Source organism: Grampus griseus, assembly GCF_964374135.1.
Source record: "Grampus griseus genome assembly, chromosome: 20".
Lineage (NCBI taxonomy): Eukaryota > Metazoa > Chordata > Mammalia > Artiodactyla > Delphinidae > Grampus > Grampus griseus.
Genome location: NC_139014.1, coordinates 14,910,581 through 14,928,588, shown reverse-complemented (window position 1 = coordinate 14,928,588; position 18,008 = coordinate 14,910,581). Strand labels below are relative to the sequence as shown.

General features: G+C 39.0%; 1 protein-coding gene across 3 annotated transcripts in view; it reads left to right on the top strand.

Annotated features, from left to right (window-relative positions):
• TANC2 (tetratricopeptide repeat, ankyrin repeat and coiled-coil containing 2) overlaps positions 1–18,008 on the top strand; it is a 320,473-nt gene that overhangs the window by 270,962 nt on the left and 31,503 nt on the right. For all 3 annotated transcript variants that reach the window (XM_082679739.1, XM_082679740.1, XM_082679738.1), the window contains one exon: positions 11,422–11,530. In XM_082679739.1, coding sequence (XP_082535865.1) covers positions 11,422–11,530 — 109 coding nt within the window. The remainder of the gene's footprint in view (positions 1–11,421; positions 11,531–18,008) is intronic.

Genomic DNA, 18,008 nt, shown 5'->3' with positions numbered 1-18,008 from the left:
GTGGACTGAGACTTGAAGAATGGGAAGTAGTTTGCCTGATGAACTAAACGGAGAAGAGAATTCCAGGCAGAGGGAAAGCATGTTTGAAACTCTAGAATGAGTTACTCTGTCTGGAATTAGAAGTACAAGGTAAGGAGGTAAAGACAGAGACAGATAGATGAGGGACAAATTATGGAGAGCCTTTGAATACCATGCTAAGGAGTTTATTAGATTATGTACAGAAGGAAATATAAAGCCATTGAAGAATTTTGAGGTGAATTTTGATCAGGTTTCTGTGTGGGCCAGGAAGGAGGCAGTGGAGAGAATGAGTGGATTGCAAGTATCCAAGAGAGACGATGCAAAGGGGGGAGAAAAACAGCAGCTGATGTTATGCCTGAGTGACTGGAAGTATTTTTTAAAAATAAAGAAGTCTTAAGGGGATTTGGTTTTAAGGGAAGACTTCAGCTTCAAGCAGCATCGTTTGACAGGTCATTTGGAGGTAGAGGGATCAGCAGGCAGCTAGAGAAGCAAAGGAAATCTCAGTGCTAGAGATGCTGTTGCAGTGAGAGCTGAAGCCAGGAGTCGAGGGGAGGGCTACCTGTGAAAGAAGAGTGAATGGGGAATAGAGCAAAGAAGTTAATGTAACCGAAGGAAAGGAAAAGTGCCAAGGTAGTGTCACAGATGTCAAGAAAAGAGACAGTTTCAAGGAAAATAGTCCATAAGACCTAAAGCTGGAGGGAGAAAATAGAAAAAGATCAAAGGCTAAAAGAAAACCAATTAAGAGGCTCCTGGTGATCTTAGAGAATGGTGAGCCTCGGAGTCAAAAGGAATAAGGTTTGGCTTCAGTGCCTCCCTGTTGCCTGTGGTGTTGAATACTGACTCCTCAGCCCAGAATCTTAACTTTCCTGGGAAGCTAAAGCAGTTGACTTGTTTCTCCCCATACATCCTCTGGGATTGTAAAAATTCGCCTTTATATGTTCATTCATTCTGTTCCCTCCATCTTCTACGCCTTTCCCCACTTTCCTATTTTCCTACCTATCAGCATCACACTCAAACTTCCAGGACCCAGAGACAAAGGATTTCTCTTGCAGGAAGACTTTCAATTCCCTCTCTCTCCTCAGAATCACTGTTACATTTAATTTCAGGAACTCAGTAGCAGTCAAGAGGTTCAGAGCACAAGCTTGGTAATCAGATAGACCTGGGATGGAATCTGGGTTCTGTCACTTACTGTGCTGTCTTAGTGGAGTCACTTCCCCTCTCTGATTTTTATATCTAATATCTGTAAAATGGGGATAATGATATTTACTTACTTGTGGTGTTGTGGGAAGTAAATGAAATGATGTATATGAAACAGCATATTGCCTGGTTCATGTTTATTTTCAGAAATGGACTCATAGTAATGTATTTTATATTTGTACTTCTTTGTAGCACATACCACAATCAGTGCCCACTCTGCTCCATCCACCACTCCAGCCAGAATGCTAGCTTCTTGCAAACTCATCTCTGTATCGTTGTCTGGTAAATTGCATCATGGACTTTAATTCTTTGTTCGTTCTTGTAGCCAAGCCCTTGGTCATGTGACTTTGCAGGGACTTGTTTTGGTTAACACTTGCCATCTTCAATGAGAGGGATGTAAACAAAAAATTAGAAGTGTTATATTTGAAATTTATAGCCCTAAATAAGTATAAAAGAAAGTTAAATAAATGTTCAAATGTTGTATTCTTAAAAAAAAAAAGGTTTGGGAGTGAGCAAATAATAAGAAAAATAGACATAAATGTAGACAGCTCCACATATAGGCACATTCAGACTATGGATTAGCCAGTGACATCATATTTTGTCAGAATAGTAAGGTACAGGGGAGGGACCTTCAAGGTGGCGGACGAGTAAGATATGGAGATTGCCTTCCTCCCCACAAATACATCAAAAATACATCTACATGTGGAACAACTCCTACAGAACACCTACTGAACGCTGGCAGAAGACCTCAGACTTCCAAAAAGACACCTTCAGACGACCTACACGCAGAGGCGGGGCCAAATCCAAAGCTGAACCCCAGGAGCTGTGTGAACAAAGAAGAGAAAGGGAAATCTCTCTATGCAGCCTCAGGAGCAGCAGATTAAATCTCCACAATCAACCTGATGTACCCTGCATCTGTGGAATGCCTGAATAGACAATGAATCATCCCAAAATTGAGACGGTGGACTTTGGGAGCAACTGTAGACTTGGCGTTTGCTTTCTGCATCTAATTCATTTCTAGTTTTATGTTTATCTTAGTTTAGTATTTACAGCTGATTATCATTGGCAGATTTGTTTATTGATTTGGTTGCTTTCTTCCTTTATATATATATTTTTTTCCTTTTTCTCTTTTTGTGTGTATGTGTATGCTTCTTTGTGTGATTTTGTCTGTATGGCTTTCTTTTACCATTTGTGCTACGGTTCTGTCTGTCCATGTTTTTTTGTTTTTTGAAGTATAGTTTTTAGCACTTGTTATCATTGGTGGATTTGCTTTTTGGTTTTGTTGCTCTCTTCTTTCTTTTCTTTTTTATTACTTTTTAATTTTTAAATTTTTAATAATTTTTTTATTTTAATAACTTTATTTTATTTATTTTTCTTTTTTTTCTTCTGAGCCAAGTGGCTGACAGGGTCTTGGTTCTCCGGCCAGGTGTTAGACCTGAGCCTCTGAGATGGGAGAGCTGAGTTCAGGACATTGGTCCACCAGAAGCCTCCTGTCCACTCGTAATATCAATGAGCGAGAGCTCTCCCAGAGATCTCGATCTCAACGCTTAGACCCAGCTACACACAACGACCAGCAAGCTACAGTACTGGACACCCCATGCCAAACAATTAGCAAGACAGGAACACAACCCCACCCATTAGCAGAGAGGCTGCCTAAAATCATAGTAAGTTCACAGATACCCCAAAACACCCCACCAGACGTGGTCCTGCCCACCAGAAAGACAAGATCCAACCTCATCCACCAGAACACAGGCGCTAGTCCACTCCACCAGGAAGCCTACACAACCCACTGAACCAACCTTACCCACTGGGGGCAGACACCAAAAACAACAGGAACTACGAACCTGCAGCCCCTGAAAAGGAGACACCAAACACAGTACATTAAGCAAAATGAGAAGACAAAGAAATATGCAGCAGATGAAGGAGCAAAGTAAAAACCCACCAGACCAAACAAATGAAGAGGAAATAGGCAGTCTACCTGAAAAAGAATTCAGAGTAATGATAGTAAAGATGATCCAAAATCTTGGAAATAGAATGGAGAAAATACAAGAAACATTTAACAAGGACCTAGCAGAACTAAAGAGGAAACAAACAATGATGAACAACACAATAAATGAAATTAAAAGTTCTCTAGAAGGAATCAATAGCAGAATAACTGAGGCAGAAGAATGGATAAGTAACCTGGAAGATAAAATAGTGGAAATAACTACTGCAGACCAGAATAAAGAAAAAAGAATGAAAAGAATTGAGCACCGTCTCAGAGACCTTTGAGACAACATTAAACGAACCATATTTGAATTATAGGGGTCCCAGAAGAAGAAGAGAAAAAGCAAGGGACTGAGAAAATATTTGAAGAGATTATAGTTCAAAACTTCCCTAATATGGGAAAGGAGATAGTCAATCAAGTCCAGGAAGCACAGAGAGTTCCATACAGGATAAATCCAAGGAGAAACATGCCAAGACACATATTATTCAAACTATAAAAAATTAAATGCAAAGAAAAAATATTAAAAGCAGCAAGGGAAAAGCAACAAATAACATACAAGGGAATCCCCATAAAGTTAACAGCTGATCTTTCAGCAGAAACTCTGCAAGCCAGAAGGGAGTGGCAGGACATATTTAAAGTGATGAAAGGGAAAAACCTACAACCAAGATTACTCTACCCAGCAAGGATCTCATTCAGATTCGACGGAGAAATTAAAACCTTTACAGACAAGCAAAAGCTAAGAGAATTCAGCACCACCAAACCCACTTTACAACAAATGCTAAAGGAACTTCTCTAGGCAGGAAACACAAGAGAAGGAAAAGGCCTACAATAACAAACCCAAGACAATTAAGAAAATGGTAATAGGAACATACATATCGATAATTACCTTAAATGTAAATGGATTAAATGCTCCAACCAAAAGGTATAGACTGGCTGAATGGATACAAAAACAAGACCCATATATATGCTGTCTACAAGAGACCCGCTTCAGACCTGCGGGCACATACAGACTGAAAGTGAAGGGATTAAAAAAGATATTCCATGCAAATGGACATCAAAAGAAAGCTGGAGCAGCAGTTCTCATATCAGACAAAATAAACTTTAAAATAAAGACTATTACAAGAGACAAAGAAGGACACTACAGAATGATCAAGGGATCAATCCAAGAAGAAGATATAACAATTGTAAATATTTATGCACCCAACATAGGAGCACCTCAATACATAAGGTAAATCCTAACAGCCATAAAAGGGGAAATCGACAGTAGCACAGTCATAATAGGGGACTTTAACACCCCACTTTCACCAGTGGACAGATCATCCAAAAAGAAAATAAATAAGGAAACACAAGCTTTAAATGACACATTCAACAAGATGGACTTAATTGATATTTAGAGGACATTCCATCCAAAAACAGCGGAATACACTTTCTTCTCAAGTGCTCATGGACCATTCTCCAGGATCATATCTTGGGTCACAAATCAAGCCTTGGTAACTTTAAGAAATTTGAAATTATATCAAGTATCTTTTCTGACCACAACACTATAAGACTGGATATCAATTACAGGGAAAAAAACCTGTAAAAAATACAAACACATGGAGGCTAAACAATACACTACTAAATAACCAAGAGATCACTGAAGAAATCAAAGAGAAAATCAAAAAATACCTAGAGACAAAAGACAACAAAAACACGACGACCCACAACCTATGGGACGCAGCAAAAGTAGTTTTAAGAGGGAAGTTTATAGCAATACAATCCTACCTCAAGAAACAAGAAACATCTCAAATAAACAACCTAACCTTACACCTAAAGCAATTAGAGAAAGAAGGACAAAAACACATCAAACTTAGCAGAAGGAAAGAAATCATAAAGATCAGATCAGAAATAAATGAAAAAGAAATGAAGGAAACGATAGCAAAGATCAGTAAAACTAAAACCTGGCTCTTTGAGAAGATAAACTATTAGCCAGACTCATCAAGAAAAAAAGGGAAAAGACTCAAATAGAATTAGAAATGAAAAAGGAGAAGTAACAACTGACACTTCAGAAATACAAAGGATCATGAGAAATTACTACAAGCAACTATATGCCAATAAAATGGACAACATGGAAGACATGGACAAATTCTTAGAAAAGCACAACCTTCCGAGACTGAACCAGGAAGAAATAGAAAATAGAAACAGACCAATCAGAAGCACTGAAATTGAGACTGTGATTAAAAAAATTTAAAAAAGATGGCTTCACAGGCGAATTCTCTCAAACATTTAGAGAATAGCTAACACATATCCTTCTCAAACTCTTCCAAAATATAGCAGAGGCAGGAACACTCCCAAACTCATTCTATGAGACCACCATCACCCTGATACCAAAACCAGACAGAGATGTCACTAAAAGAGAAAACTACAGGCCAATATCACTGGTGAACATAGATGCAAAAATCCTCAAGAAAATACTAGCAAACAGAATCCAACAGCACATTAAAAGGATCATACACCTTGATCAAGTGGGTTTTATCACAGGAATGCAAGGATTCTTCAATATATGCAAATCAATCGATGTGATACACCATATTAACAAATTGAAGGAGAACCATATGATCATCTCAATAGATGCAGAAAAAGCTTTTGACAAAATTCAACACCCATTTATGATAAAAACCCTCCAGAAAATAGGCATATAGGGAACTTACCTCAACATAATGAAGGCCATATATGACAAACACACAGCCAGCATCATTTTCAATGGTGAAAAACTGAAACCATTTCCACTAAGATCAGGAACAAGACAAGGTTGCCTACTCTCACCACTATTATTCAACATAGTTTTGGAAGTTTTAGCCACAGCAATCAGAGACGGCAAAGAAATAAAAGGAATCCAAATAGGAAAAGAAGAAGTAAAACTGTCAATGTTTGCAGATGACATGATACTATACATAGAGAATCCTAAAGATGCCACCAGAAAACTACTAGAGCTACTCAATGAATTTGGTAGAGTAGCAGGATACAAAATTAATGCACAGAAATCTCTTGCATTCCTATACACTAATGATGAAAAATCTGAAAGAGATATTAAAGAAACACTCCCATTTACCATTGCAACAAAAAGAATAAAATACCTAGGAATAAACCTACCTAAGGAGACAAAAGACCTGTATGCAGAAAACTATAAGACACTGATGAAAGGAATTAAAGATGATAGAAACAGATGGTGAGATATACCATGTTCTTGGTTGGAAGAATCAACATTGTGAAAATGACTGTACTACCCAAAGCAATCTACAGATTCAGTAGAATCCCTATCAAACTACCAATGGCATTTTTCACAGAACTAGAACAAAAAATTTCACAATTTGTATGGAAACACAAAAGACCCCAAATAGCCAAAGCAATCTTGAGAAAGAAAAATGGATCTGGAGGAACCAGGCTCCCTGACTTCAGACTATACTACAAAGCTACAGTCAGCAAGACAGTATGGTACTGGCACGGAAACAGAAATATAGATCAATGAAACAGGATGGAAAGCCCAGAGATAAACCCACACACATATGGTCACCTTATCTTTGATAAAGGAGGCAAGAATATACAATGGAGAAAAGACAGCCTCTTCAATAAGTGGTGCTGGGAAAACTGGACAGCTACATGTGAAAGAATGAAATTAGAACACTCCCTAACACCATACACAAAAATAAACTCAAAATGGATTAAAGACGTAAATGTAAGGCCAGACACTATAAAACTCTTAGAGGAAAACATAGGCAGAACACTCTGTGACATAAATCACAACAAGATCCTTTTTGACCCACCTGCTAGAGAAATGGAAATAAAAATAAACAAATGGGACCTAAGGAAACTTAAAAGCTTTTGCACAGCAAAGGAAACCATAAACAAGATGAAAAGACAACCCTCAGAATGGGAGAAAATATTTGCAAAGGAAGCAACTGACAAAGGATTACTCCCCAAAATATACAAACAGCTCATGCAGCTCAATATCAAAAAAACAAACAACCCGAGCTTCCCTGGTGGCGCAGTGGTTGAGAGTCTGCCTGCCGATGCAGGGAACGCGGGTTCGTGCCCCGGTCCGGGAAGATCCCACATGCCGCGGAGCGGCTGGGCCCGTGAGCCATGGCCGCTGAGCCTGCGCATCCGGAGCCTGTGCTCCACAACGGGAGAGGCCACAACAGTGAGGGGCCCGCATAGCGCAAATAAATAAAAAACAAAACAAAACAACCCAATCCAAAAATGGGCAGAAAACCTAAGACATTTCTCCAAAGAAGATATACAGATTGCCAACAAACTTATGACAGGTTGGTCAACATCACTAATCATTAAAGAAATGCAAATCAAAACTACAATGAGGTATCACCTCACACCTGTCAGAATGGCTATCATCAAAAAATCTACAAGCAATAAATGCTGGAGAGGGTGTGGAGAAGAGGGAACCCTCTTGCACTGTTGGTGGGAATGTAAATTGATACAGCCACTATGGAGAACAGTATAGAGGTTCCTTAAAAAACTAAAAATAGAACTACCATACGATCCAGCAATCCCAGTACTGGGCATATACCCTGAGAAAACCATAATTCAGAAAGAGTCATGTACCACAATGTTCATTGCAGCTCTATCTGCAATAGCCAGGACATGGAAGCAACCTAAGTGTCCATCGACAGATAAATGCATAAAGAAGATATGGCACATATATACAATGGAATATTACTCAGCCATAAAAAGAAACAAAATTGAGTTATTTGTAGTGAGGTGGATGGACCTAGAGACTGTCATACAGAGTGAAGTAAGTCAGAAAGAGAAAAACAAATAGCATATGCTAACACATATATATGGAATCTTAAAAAAAAAAAAAAGGTTCTGCTGAGCCTAAGGGCAGGACAGGAATAAAGACACAGACGTAGAGAATAGACTTGAGGACACAGGGAGGGTGAAGGGTAAGCTGAGACGAAGTGGGAGAGTGGCATGGATATATATATACTACCAAATGTAAAACAGATAGCTAGTGGGAAGCAGCCGCATAGCACAGGGAGATCAGCTTGGTGCTTTGTGTCCACCTCGAGGGGTGGGATAGGGAGGGTGGGAGGGAGACACAAGAGGGAGGAGAAATGGGGATATATGTATATGTATAGCAGATTCACTTTATTATACAACAGAAACTGACACATCATTGTAAGGCAATTATATTCCAATAAAGGTGTTAAAAAAAATAGTAAGGTACAAATGGAAATGCCAGCATGTAATGGAAATTGCTGTTTTACCTTTTGTGTCCTAAACACCATAAGCTTTGAGTCCAGTGAACTGATCAGAATCATTCTTTTATGAATAATGTAATATGCTTGTATCCAAAAAGAAAGAAACTAGTGTTGTCACCTTCATCTTTTCCTTGACCCATATGGCTTGCTGTTTCTCCTCAGTGCCTGATCAACAATAACAAAAGCAAGCACTGTCCTCTGTAGCTGGCTGAAATGCACACTAGAGAGATGGAAGCATCTTCCCAGGGTGTCCTAGTCACGGTAGTAAACTAAATGCACTAGGGCAAGTCAGTTCCGTGTCTAACTGACAATTCATATCCTTGTCAGCCATGAGCTTTATCCTTATTTCTCACCGGCGTGGATACTCATTAATGGCCTGAAGCATAAGTGGTGGATCGTATTCAGAAGTTCTAGTCACTATGTACAGCCATGGATGAGACGCTTAATGTAATAATTCTTACACCAGGGAGGCTACAATAATTTCATTGTTAATAACTGGTTAGGATTTTGAGAACTTGAGATAGGGAACTTTTAGAAATGGTTCTCATTAACTTCTGTTAAAATAGCCTACCAACTACATTGGGCTTTCAAAGGATATATAAAAGTTCAGTAGCAATTTCTAGATTTTGTGAGTGTGAAACAACCCTGGGCTCATATCTTCAGATGACACTGATGATTCCATACAAGATACAGTTGTCTGAGACATTCTCTCAATTAAATAACTTTCTTTCCTTTATGGTTAGTCTTGTCTGATCAAGTAAGATGACCTGGTATCCACTAGAATTCAGAAATTCTATGAAGCCGAAGGTTAGAACATGGTAGAAATTCTTTTTAAAGTTTTATAGGATGATTCCTACCTAAGATGGGAACTGTCCCATCCTCTGTTCTCCAAGTTCTTTACTGAAGCTTAAAAAAAAGGGAGGGAGGAAGGGAGGAAGGAAAGGAAGAAGGAAGGAAGGATATGTTTGTTTTTCAGACTTCAGTATTAGACATCTTCAAATGTTAAACCTGGCAGAGTAGCCAGTGTTAAATATGAGAGAAAATCGTCCAGTAGACATTTGGGCCTTTTCTCAGCGAAGAGTCACCAACAAAAATTCATTTGCTGTTTTTCCTTCTGTTTGATTAATTCATTAGGCTTGAAACTGAGATAATAGTTTGATTTTCCTCCTCTATGACACATCAAGTGAAAGGAGTAAAAGAGTTGTGTTGTCAGTAGCATAGAGAACTCCGCTGACACTAACCTGGTTGGGGAGTAGAGAGACAGTTCTAAGTGTCACAGTTCCTATAGACTACAGCAAATGTGGTAAGAAGGCACAGCCCAAAGGTGACCCAGTATCCTTTCTTTAATGTCTGATCTTGCTTCCAAACAAAATTTTTTTTAATACATTTATTTATTTGTTTTATTTTTGGCTATGTTGGGTCTTCGTTGCTGTGCGCGGGCTTTCTCTAGTTGCGGCGAGCGGAGGCTACTCTTCATTGCGGTGCGTAGGCTTCTCACTTCAGTGGCTTCTCTTGTTGCGGAGCACAGGCTCTAGGCGTGCGGGCTTCAGTAGTTGTGGCATGTGAGCTCTAGAGCACGGGCTCACTATTTGTAGTACACTGGCTTAGTTACTCTGTGGCATGTGGGATCTTCCCGGACCAGGGCTCAAACCTGTGTCTCCTGCATTGACAGGCGTATTCTTAACCACTGCACCACCAGGGAAGCCCCCCAGAAAATTTTATTGAGAATTTTTATGTGCAATACACAATGTTTGGCACTGTGGAGAGTATAAACAACTCGGGATTTCTGTCATAAATGTAAATAAACATACAGAATCCTGCATGCATACACATACCTTACATACATACACATATACATATATACATTCACACTTAAAGGCATATATCATTAGTATGCTTTGAGCTGGAAGAAATAGGAAACATCAACTCAAATGGATTAAACAATAAAGAAATTTATCACTTCATATAACAAGCAGTCCAAAATTAGGGCCGCTTCTGATGCCGTACAGTCAGGACTCAGGCTCTATTTTTCAGCAGTTTTCTTAGCTTAGCCTTTTTGTTGGCTTTGTCGTCAGGCCAGCTGACCACGTGATTACAGGAGGGCTGTGGCAGTACTGAGCATCCTGGGCAGATAAGACAACATGAAGAGGCAGAGAAAAGGGTTTTCTCTTTCATGAGCAGATTGGGGATCTGTTGATGAGGAGATGGGGGGTGAGAATGATGCCATCAGGAAACCTACAGTCTAGTAGAGGAGAGAGCATGTAAGAGTGTGGTAGACACTGTACTAAAGGCATATACAACCGATGATGATTGCACCAAAGACAGAGTGCTGTGTTCTCGGCTGGGAGAAAATGTTAGAGAGAAAGGATAGAGACTTGGTAGAGGCTGATCAGAGAAGACTTCACTTGGGGAAGAGGTTGTTAATCCAGTTTGGGACATGTTGAGTTTAAGGTACTATAGGACCTCTAGGTAGAGAAATCCAGTAGACAGTTGATGTATATTGATCTAAAGCTGAAACATCTAGATAGAGAAAAAGATAATAGGGTTTAGGTGGTGGCGAAGGCTCTGAGGATGGATGAGCTAAATCCAGAAGACACACTAGGACCAAAACTGAGATCCTGAGGAAGCAGGATCCTGACTTTTAAAGCATGGGTGAAATAAGAGGAGTTGACAGAGACAGAAAATAAAAGTGGATCTTTTAATGCCATCTATATGTGGGATGGGTGTAAGCCAACTAGAAATGACATTCTGTGATATTCACACATGTGATTTGGGTAAAGGACCAGTAAAAGCTAGGAACCGTTCACTACCCGTTACTTGCCCAATAGCAGGTGCCCTTCCCTAAGAAACTGGTTGAATGAGACAGAGTTTCATTGGAGGTATGGCTAGACCTGAACAGTCGTCCACCCAAAGGAGAAATGGAGCATTAAATTTTCTAAAATGGGTCTTTTTTTTTGGCAGGAGTGGTCACACATTACTTGCCTTCTGGTTTTCCCGCCAAGAGGGAAAACTAAACCGACAGCAGACAATTGAACTGGGACATCACATCCTCAAAGCACACATTTTTAAGGTAATTAAAGAAGTTGGAGGTGTTTTTCTTTCCATTTCCATCAGGCTTTCCTTAACACTGTGTGTATGAAGCTACTGTTATGTCAGTGTGGCCCCTGCTTTCTGAAATCAGTTTGTTGCAAAATTGGTCCATCTCCTAAAATTTCTGACCCGTTCCTCCCTAGGACTTTGAAAGAAAGCCACATTTGTCATCTCCCAGTTTAGTGGATTGCTAGGCTTTCCAGGAAAGGTACATATATAATCATTTATGTAAGAAGCATATACACATACACATGTGTACTCCATATATGACCCACCACCTTCTGAGACGAGTCACGTTGTAGCATTAGTTGCAGGTTTTCACAATGTCTAAAAAAGAATCGCTGAGAGCAGTTTACTCTCTCAGTGTTCTCATAATTGTTTTAGTGAAGATTTTAATATTCCTGGTGCTGTGATTTTCAAACTCTTTGTCTAGAACCAACTATAACCTTCCTTTAAGCTACTTCCCCCATTCCCTCTTCAAATTATAATCCCAGTTTTTCGCAGTAGTTTCAAAACATTTAAGGACTCCAAGCATCAGCCTCCCTGTCCCAACATCCACACGGCTGGAGTGGAGGACCCAGAGAAGGGCACGTAATTCATCTGTTTGTGCTTGTATGCATTCATTTGTTTATTCAGTGCTTACTGAGGCATTGTACTAGGTACTAGGGATACACAAGCCAAAAATATACAGCCCCTAATCTCAAGGAATTTATTGTCTAGATATCAGTTGTGGGGCAAAGGACAGAAGTCAAGGAAGAAATTTGTTTTCCTGATTTTCCTAGCCCACAGCTTGCTATTTCATCTGCCACCTACAATCCCTACAATCTCTTCAGACCACTTTTGCTGCTCCCAGATTGAGAAATACAGAGATCTTAAATAGTCCTCTGGCTTGGACTTCCCCCAAGAGATACTGTTAAAGATAAAACAGTTCTGTTCTCTTCAGAGAGAAAAATGACATTAAGGGCAACTTCAGGAGCCTAGCAAATTCTTCCCAGTATATAAGTACACAGCTAGAGAAGCCTTTTCATCAGATGGACAGAAGTAAAACCCACAGTGACAAGTCCTTTATTTGAATCATAATTGTCTTATTAATAAATCACTCTACCAAAAATGACCTTACCTAATGAGAGCAGAATGAGACTCTTTTAACAGGAAAGGTGTCTCATTCCAATTTCAAGTGGACCAAAAAGTATCTGCTACTTCTACAAACTGTAAGATGAGTATCCTTCAATTAGACGGGAAAGTAACTTACATATTAAGCATCACTGCTTTAAACGCTTGAACATTTGTCATCACCCTCTGCCTAGGATCAGATGCAATGAAGATGATGTCTGTCTTTATGCCCTGCACCATAAAATAAATACCACATGAAACAGATAAATGATATGAAGTTTCATTTGATCCCCTGTGACTTTATCCACTACAGGGAGATCTACATTTATTTTTTTTTTATATCCCCACGGCTTAATTTATTTTATAACCAGACGTTTGTACCTCTTGATCCCTTCACCTACTTCATCCTCCCCACAACCCCCTCCTCTCTGGCAACCACCAGCCTGTCATAGAGACCTACACTTAAACCATACACTCCTGTCACTGACACAGTTTTATCTTATGTTGCTGCAGACAACATGGTTGCCTGAGATAAGACTGGCTCCGTGTGTGATTCAGGCCATAAATACTTGGGTGTATAGCATGTGGTGATGACGTGACTGCAAGCTGAAGAATGTGGACTCGGACCATGGTTTTCCTGATGCTGCAGTTTTCAGGGTCCTCTAAATGCAGCGTGCTCCCTGTTGATAGCCTTAAGCTTCTCTCAGACTGCCAGAGTTCTCACTTCCTATCAGCTGAGGGTCATGAAAAGGCAAAGACAGACTCAGTGCTTAGACTCAGCGCCACTTAGAACTGCCAATCAGCAATGACATATAGTCCAATGCATATTTCTTTCCAATTACTTTTAAATTTCCCTTATTTTATCTTTGTTCATGAAAAGTTACATATGATGTCATTAATCACCTTAAAAATATGAGGTTGAGTGTCTGTAATTCTGGATATTTGGTATATTTACAGAGTTGTGTAATTATTACCACTATTAGTACATTTCCATCACCTTAAAAATAAACCTTGTGTCTATTTGTAGTCACTCCCCATGAGCTTCCCCCAACTCCTGGCAACCACTAATCTACTGTCTATAAGTTTGACTCTTCTGGACATCTAGTATAAATGGAATCATACAATCCCTGGTTGTCTATGTCTGGCTTCTTTCACTTAGCATGATGATTTTAGGGTTCATCCATTTTGTAGCATGTATCAGTACTTGATTCCTTCTTATTGCCAAATAATACTCCTTTTTGTTTATCCATTCGCTAGTTGCACATTTCAGTTGTTTCCACTTTTCGGCTGTTGTGAATAACGCTGCTATGAACATAGCATACAGGGTTTTTTTTCCTCTTTTTATTTTTTAAAAATAAAATTAGACATATTAAAGTGAATAACTCATTGGCATTTAGTACACTTACAATGTTAGTGTTCAGGTTTTTGTGTGGACATGTCTTCAGTTCTCCCAAAGGAGTGAGAGGTCTGAGTCCCTCATCGGGCTCCCCAGCCTGGGTGTCCTGCACCGGGAAGATGAGTCCCCAGAGCATTTGGCTTTGAAGGCCAGTGGCGATTACTTTTGGGAGTCCCAAAGAGCTGCAGGAATAGAGTGGCTAAATGGACTGAAAAAAAAAAAAAAGGCCTGTATATATGCTGCCTACAAGAGACTCACTTCAGTTCAAAGATACACAGACTGAAAGTAAGGGGATAGAAAAAGGTATTCCATGCAAATGGAAACAAAAAGAAAGTTGGGCTGGCATTACTTATACAAAATAGACTTTAAAACAAGGACTAGCGAAGAAGGGTAAAGGGATCAATGATAATGATAAAGGGATCAATGATACATAATGATAAAGGAGTAAAGGGATCAATCCAACAAGAAGATGTAACAATTGTAAATGTGGATGCATAGTAGCACATAAATACATAAAGCAAATTTTAACAAACATAAAGGGAGAAATTGACAGTAATATAATAATAGTAGGGGACTTAATACCCCACTCATATCAATGGACAGATCATCCAGACAGAAAATCAACAAAGAAACACTAGGCTTAAATGACAATTATGGAATTAATAGATATGTACAGAACGTTTCATCCAAAAACAGCAGAACACACACTTTCTTCAAGTGCACATGGAACATTCTCTAGAATAGAGCAAATGCTATTCCACGAACAGTTCTCAATAAATTTAAGAAGATTGAATTATATCAAGCATCTTTTTTGACCACAGTGGTATGAGAGTACAAATCAACTATAAGGAAAAAAACTACAAAAAACACAAACAAGGGGCCTTCCCTGGTGGCACAGTGGTTGAGAGTCCACCTGCCAATGCAGGGGACACGGGTTCGTGCCCCGGTCCGGGAGGATCCCACATGCCGTGGAGTGGCTGGGCCTGTGAGCCATGGCCGCTGAGCCTGTGTGTCTGGAGCCTGTGCTCCACAACGGGAGAGGCCACAACAGTGAGAGGCCCACATACCGCCAAAAAAAAAAAACACAAACACATGAACTCCAAACAACACACTACTAAACAACCAGTGAGTCACTGAGGAAATCAAAGAGGAAATCAAAAAATATCTAGAGATAAATGAAAATGGAAACACAATGATCCAGAGTCTATGGGATGCAGCAAAAGCAAGTCTAAGAAAGAAGTTTATAGTGATAGAAGCCTACCTCGGGAAACAGGAAAAATCTCAAACAATCTAACCTTACTCGTAAAGGAACTGGGAAAAAAAACAAACAAACAAAACCCAAAGTTAGTAGAAGAAAAGAAATCTTAAAGATCAGAGCAGAAATAAATGAATAGACAAAATAGAAAAGATCAATGAAATCAAGAGCTGCTTCTTTGAAAAAACAAACAAAATTGATAAATGTTTAGCCAGACTCATGAAGAAAAAGAGAGGGCCCAAATAAATAAAATCAAAAATGAAAGAGAAGTTATAACAAATAACCACAGAAATACAAAGGAGCATAAGAGATTACTACAAACAATTGTACACCAATAAAACGGACAACCTGAAGAAACAGATAAGTTCCTAGGAACTTACAATCTCCCAAGACTAAATAAGGAAGAAATAGAAAATATGAACAAATTGATTACCAGTAATGAAATTGAAAATTGAATCAATAATTTTAAAAAAAAAACTCCCAACAAACAAAAGTCCAGGACCAGACAGCGTCACAGGTGAATTCTACCAAACATTTAAAGAGTTAATGCCTGTCCTTCTCAAGCTGTTCCAAAAACTTGAAGAGGAAGGAGCACTTCCAAATTCATTCTGTGTGGCCAGCATCACCCTGATACCAAAACCAGACAAAGACACCGCAAAGAAAGAAACTGACAAGCCCAGATCACTGATAAACATAGATACAAAAGTTCTCAACAAAATATTAGTAACCCGAATTCAATAATACATAATATAAAAAGGATCATACACCATGATCAAGTGGGATTTATCCTAGGGATGCAAGAATGGTTCAATATCTGCAAATCAATCAACATCTTGCACCACATTAACAAAATGAAGGATAAAAATCATATGATTATCTCAGTAGATGCAGAAAAAGCTTTTGCCAAAATTCAACATCGATTTATAATAAAAAATCTCAACAGAGTATACAGAGAGAACATACTTCAACATAATAAAAGTCGTATATGGCAAATCCATAGCCAACATCATCCTCAGTGATGAAAAGCTGAAAGCATTTCCTCTAAGATCAGGAACAAGACGAGGATACCCACTCTCACCACTTTTATTCAACATAGATTGGAAGTCCTAGCCACAAGAATCAGAGAAGGAAAAGAAATAAAAGGCATCCAAATTGGAAAGGAAGATGTAAAATTGTCACTGTTTGCAGGTGACATGATACTATATATAGAAAATCCTAAAGATGCTACCAAAAACCGTTGGAACTAATCAGTTAATTCAGTAAAGTTGCAGGACACAAAATTAATGAACAGATACCTGTTGTGTTTCTATACACTGATAACAAACTATTGGAAAGAGAACTTAAGAAAACAATCCCATTTACAATTGCATCAAAAAAAAATAAAATACCTAGGAATATATCTAACTAAAGCAGTAAAACACTTCTACCCAGAAAACTATAAGACACTGATGAAAGAAATCAAAAACTACACAAACAAATGGAAAGATATACCATACTCATGGATTGGAAGAATTAATATTGTTAAAATGACCATACCACCCAAGGCAATCTACAGATTCAGTGCAATCTCTGTCAAAACATGAAAGGCATTTTTCACAGAATTAGAACAAATAATTCTAAAATTTGTGTGGAAATGCAAAAGACCCTGAATAACAAAAGCAATCTTGAGAAAGAAGAACAAAGCTGGAGGTATCATGCTCCCTGGTTTCAAACTATACTACAAAGCTACAGTAATCAAAACAATATGGTACTGGCACAAAAACAGACACATAGATCAATGGAACAGAACAGAGAACCCAAAAATGAACCCACACTTATATAGTCAATTAATCCATGATAAAAGAGGCAAGAATATACAATGGGGAAAAGACAGCCTCTTCAATAAATGATATTGGGAAAACTGGACAGTTACACACAAAAGAATCAAACTGGACTACTTTCTCACAAAGCAAACAGAGCAGATTAAGTTTTTTAAAAAAATACCTCCTCAGATCTACTTTGTGGTTCCCAAACTTCATTGTTAATATCTTGTGGCCCTCAGGATTTCCTGCTTTAACTCACTTGACCCAGATATTGGCAGAATAATAAGAAGATTGCTGTGAATTCCCTGGCGGTCCAGTGGTTAGAACTCCACACTTCCACTGCAGGGGCCCCAGGTTCAATCCCTGGTCAGGGAGCAAAGATCCTGCAAGCCACGCTGCACAGCCTTAAGAAAGAAGAAGAAGAAGATTGCCAGAGAATCTTGCCATCACAGCAGGAGATTTTAAAAAACAATTTATTCTAACTTCCTTTTGGAGAAGTCCAAGTAAAAGGGCAAGCATTAGTACATACAGTGGGACTTAGGCCAGTCATACTAGAGAAAATTTGTTGCTGATGGCAATCAAACCTATGTTGTTTCCCTGAGGATGAACAGATGTGATTATTTTAGGCTATGTTAGGGTGAGCAATGCTAGCTACTCTAACAACCCTGCACAATCTCAGTGACTTAACCAAGGCTTATTTTTCACTTTCGTTGCAGTCCAGTACAGATCATTGGGCAGGCTTCTTCCACACAGTAGTTCCAGAATCTCCTAGGCCCTCAGGATCCTCCATTGGATCATCTGGCCTGCAATCAAGAGGAATAATAGAAAGTGTGGAGAAGCACACAGGGAATTTGGGGCCAAGGCTGGACATGACATATTACTTCTGCCCACA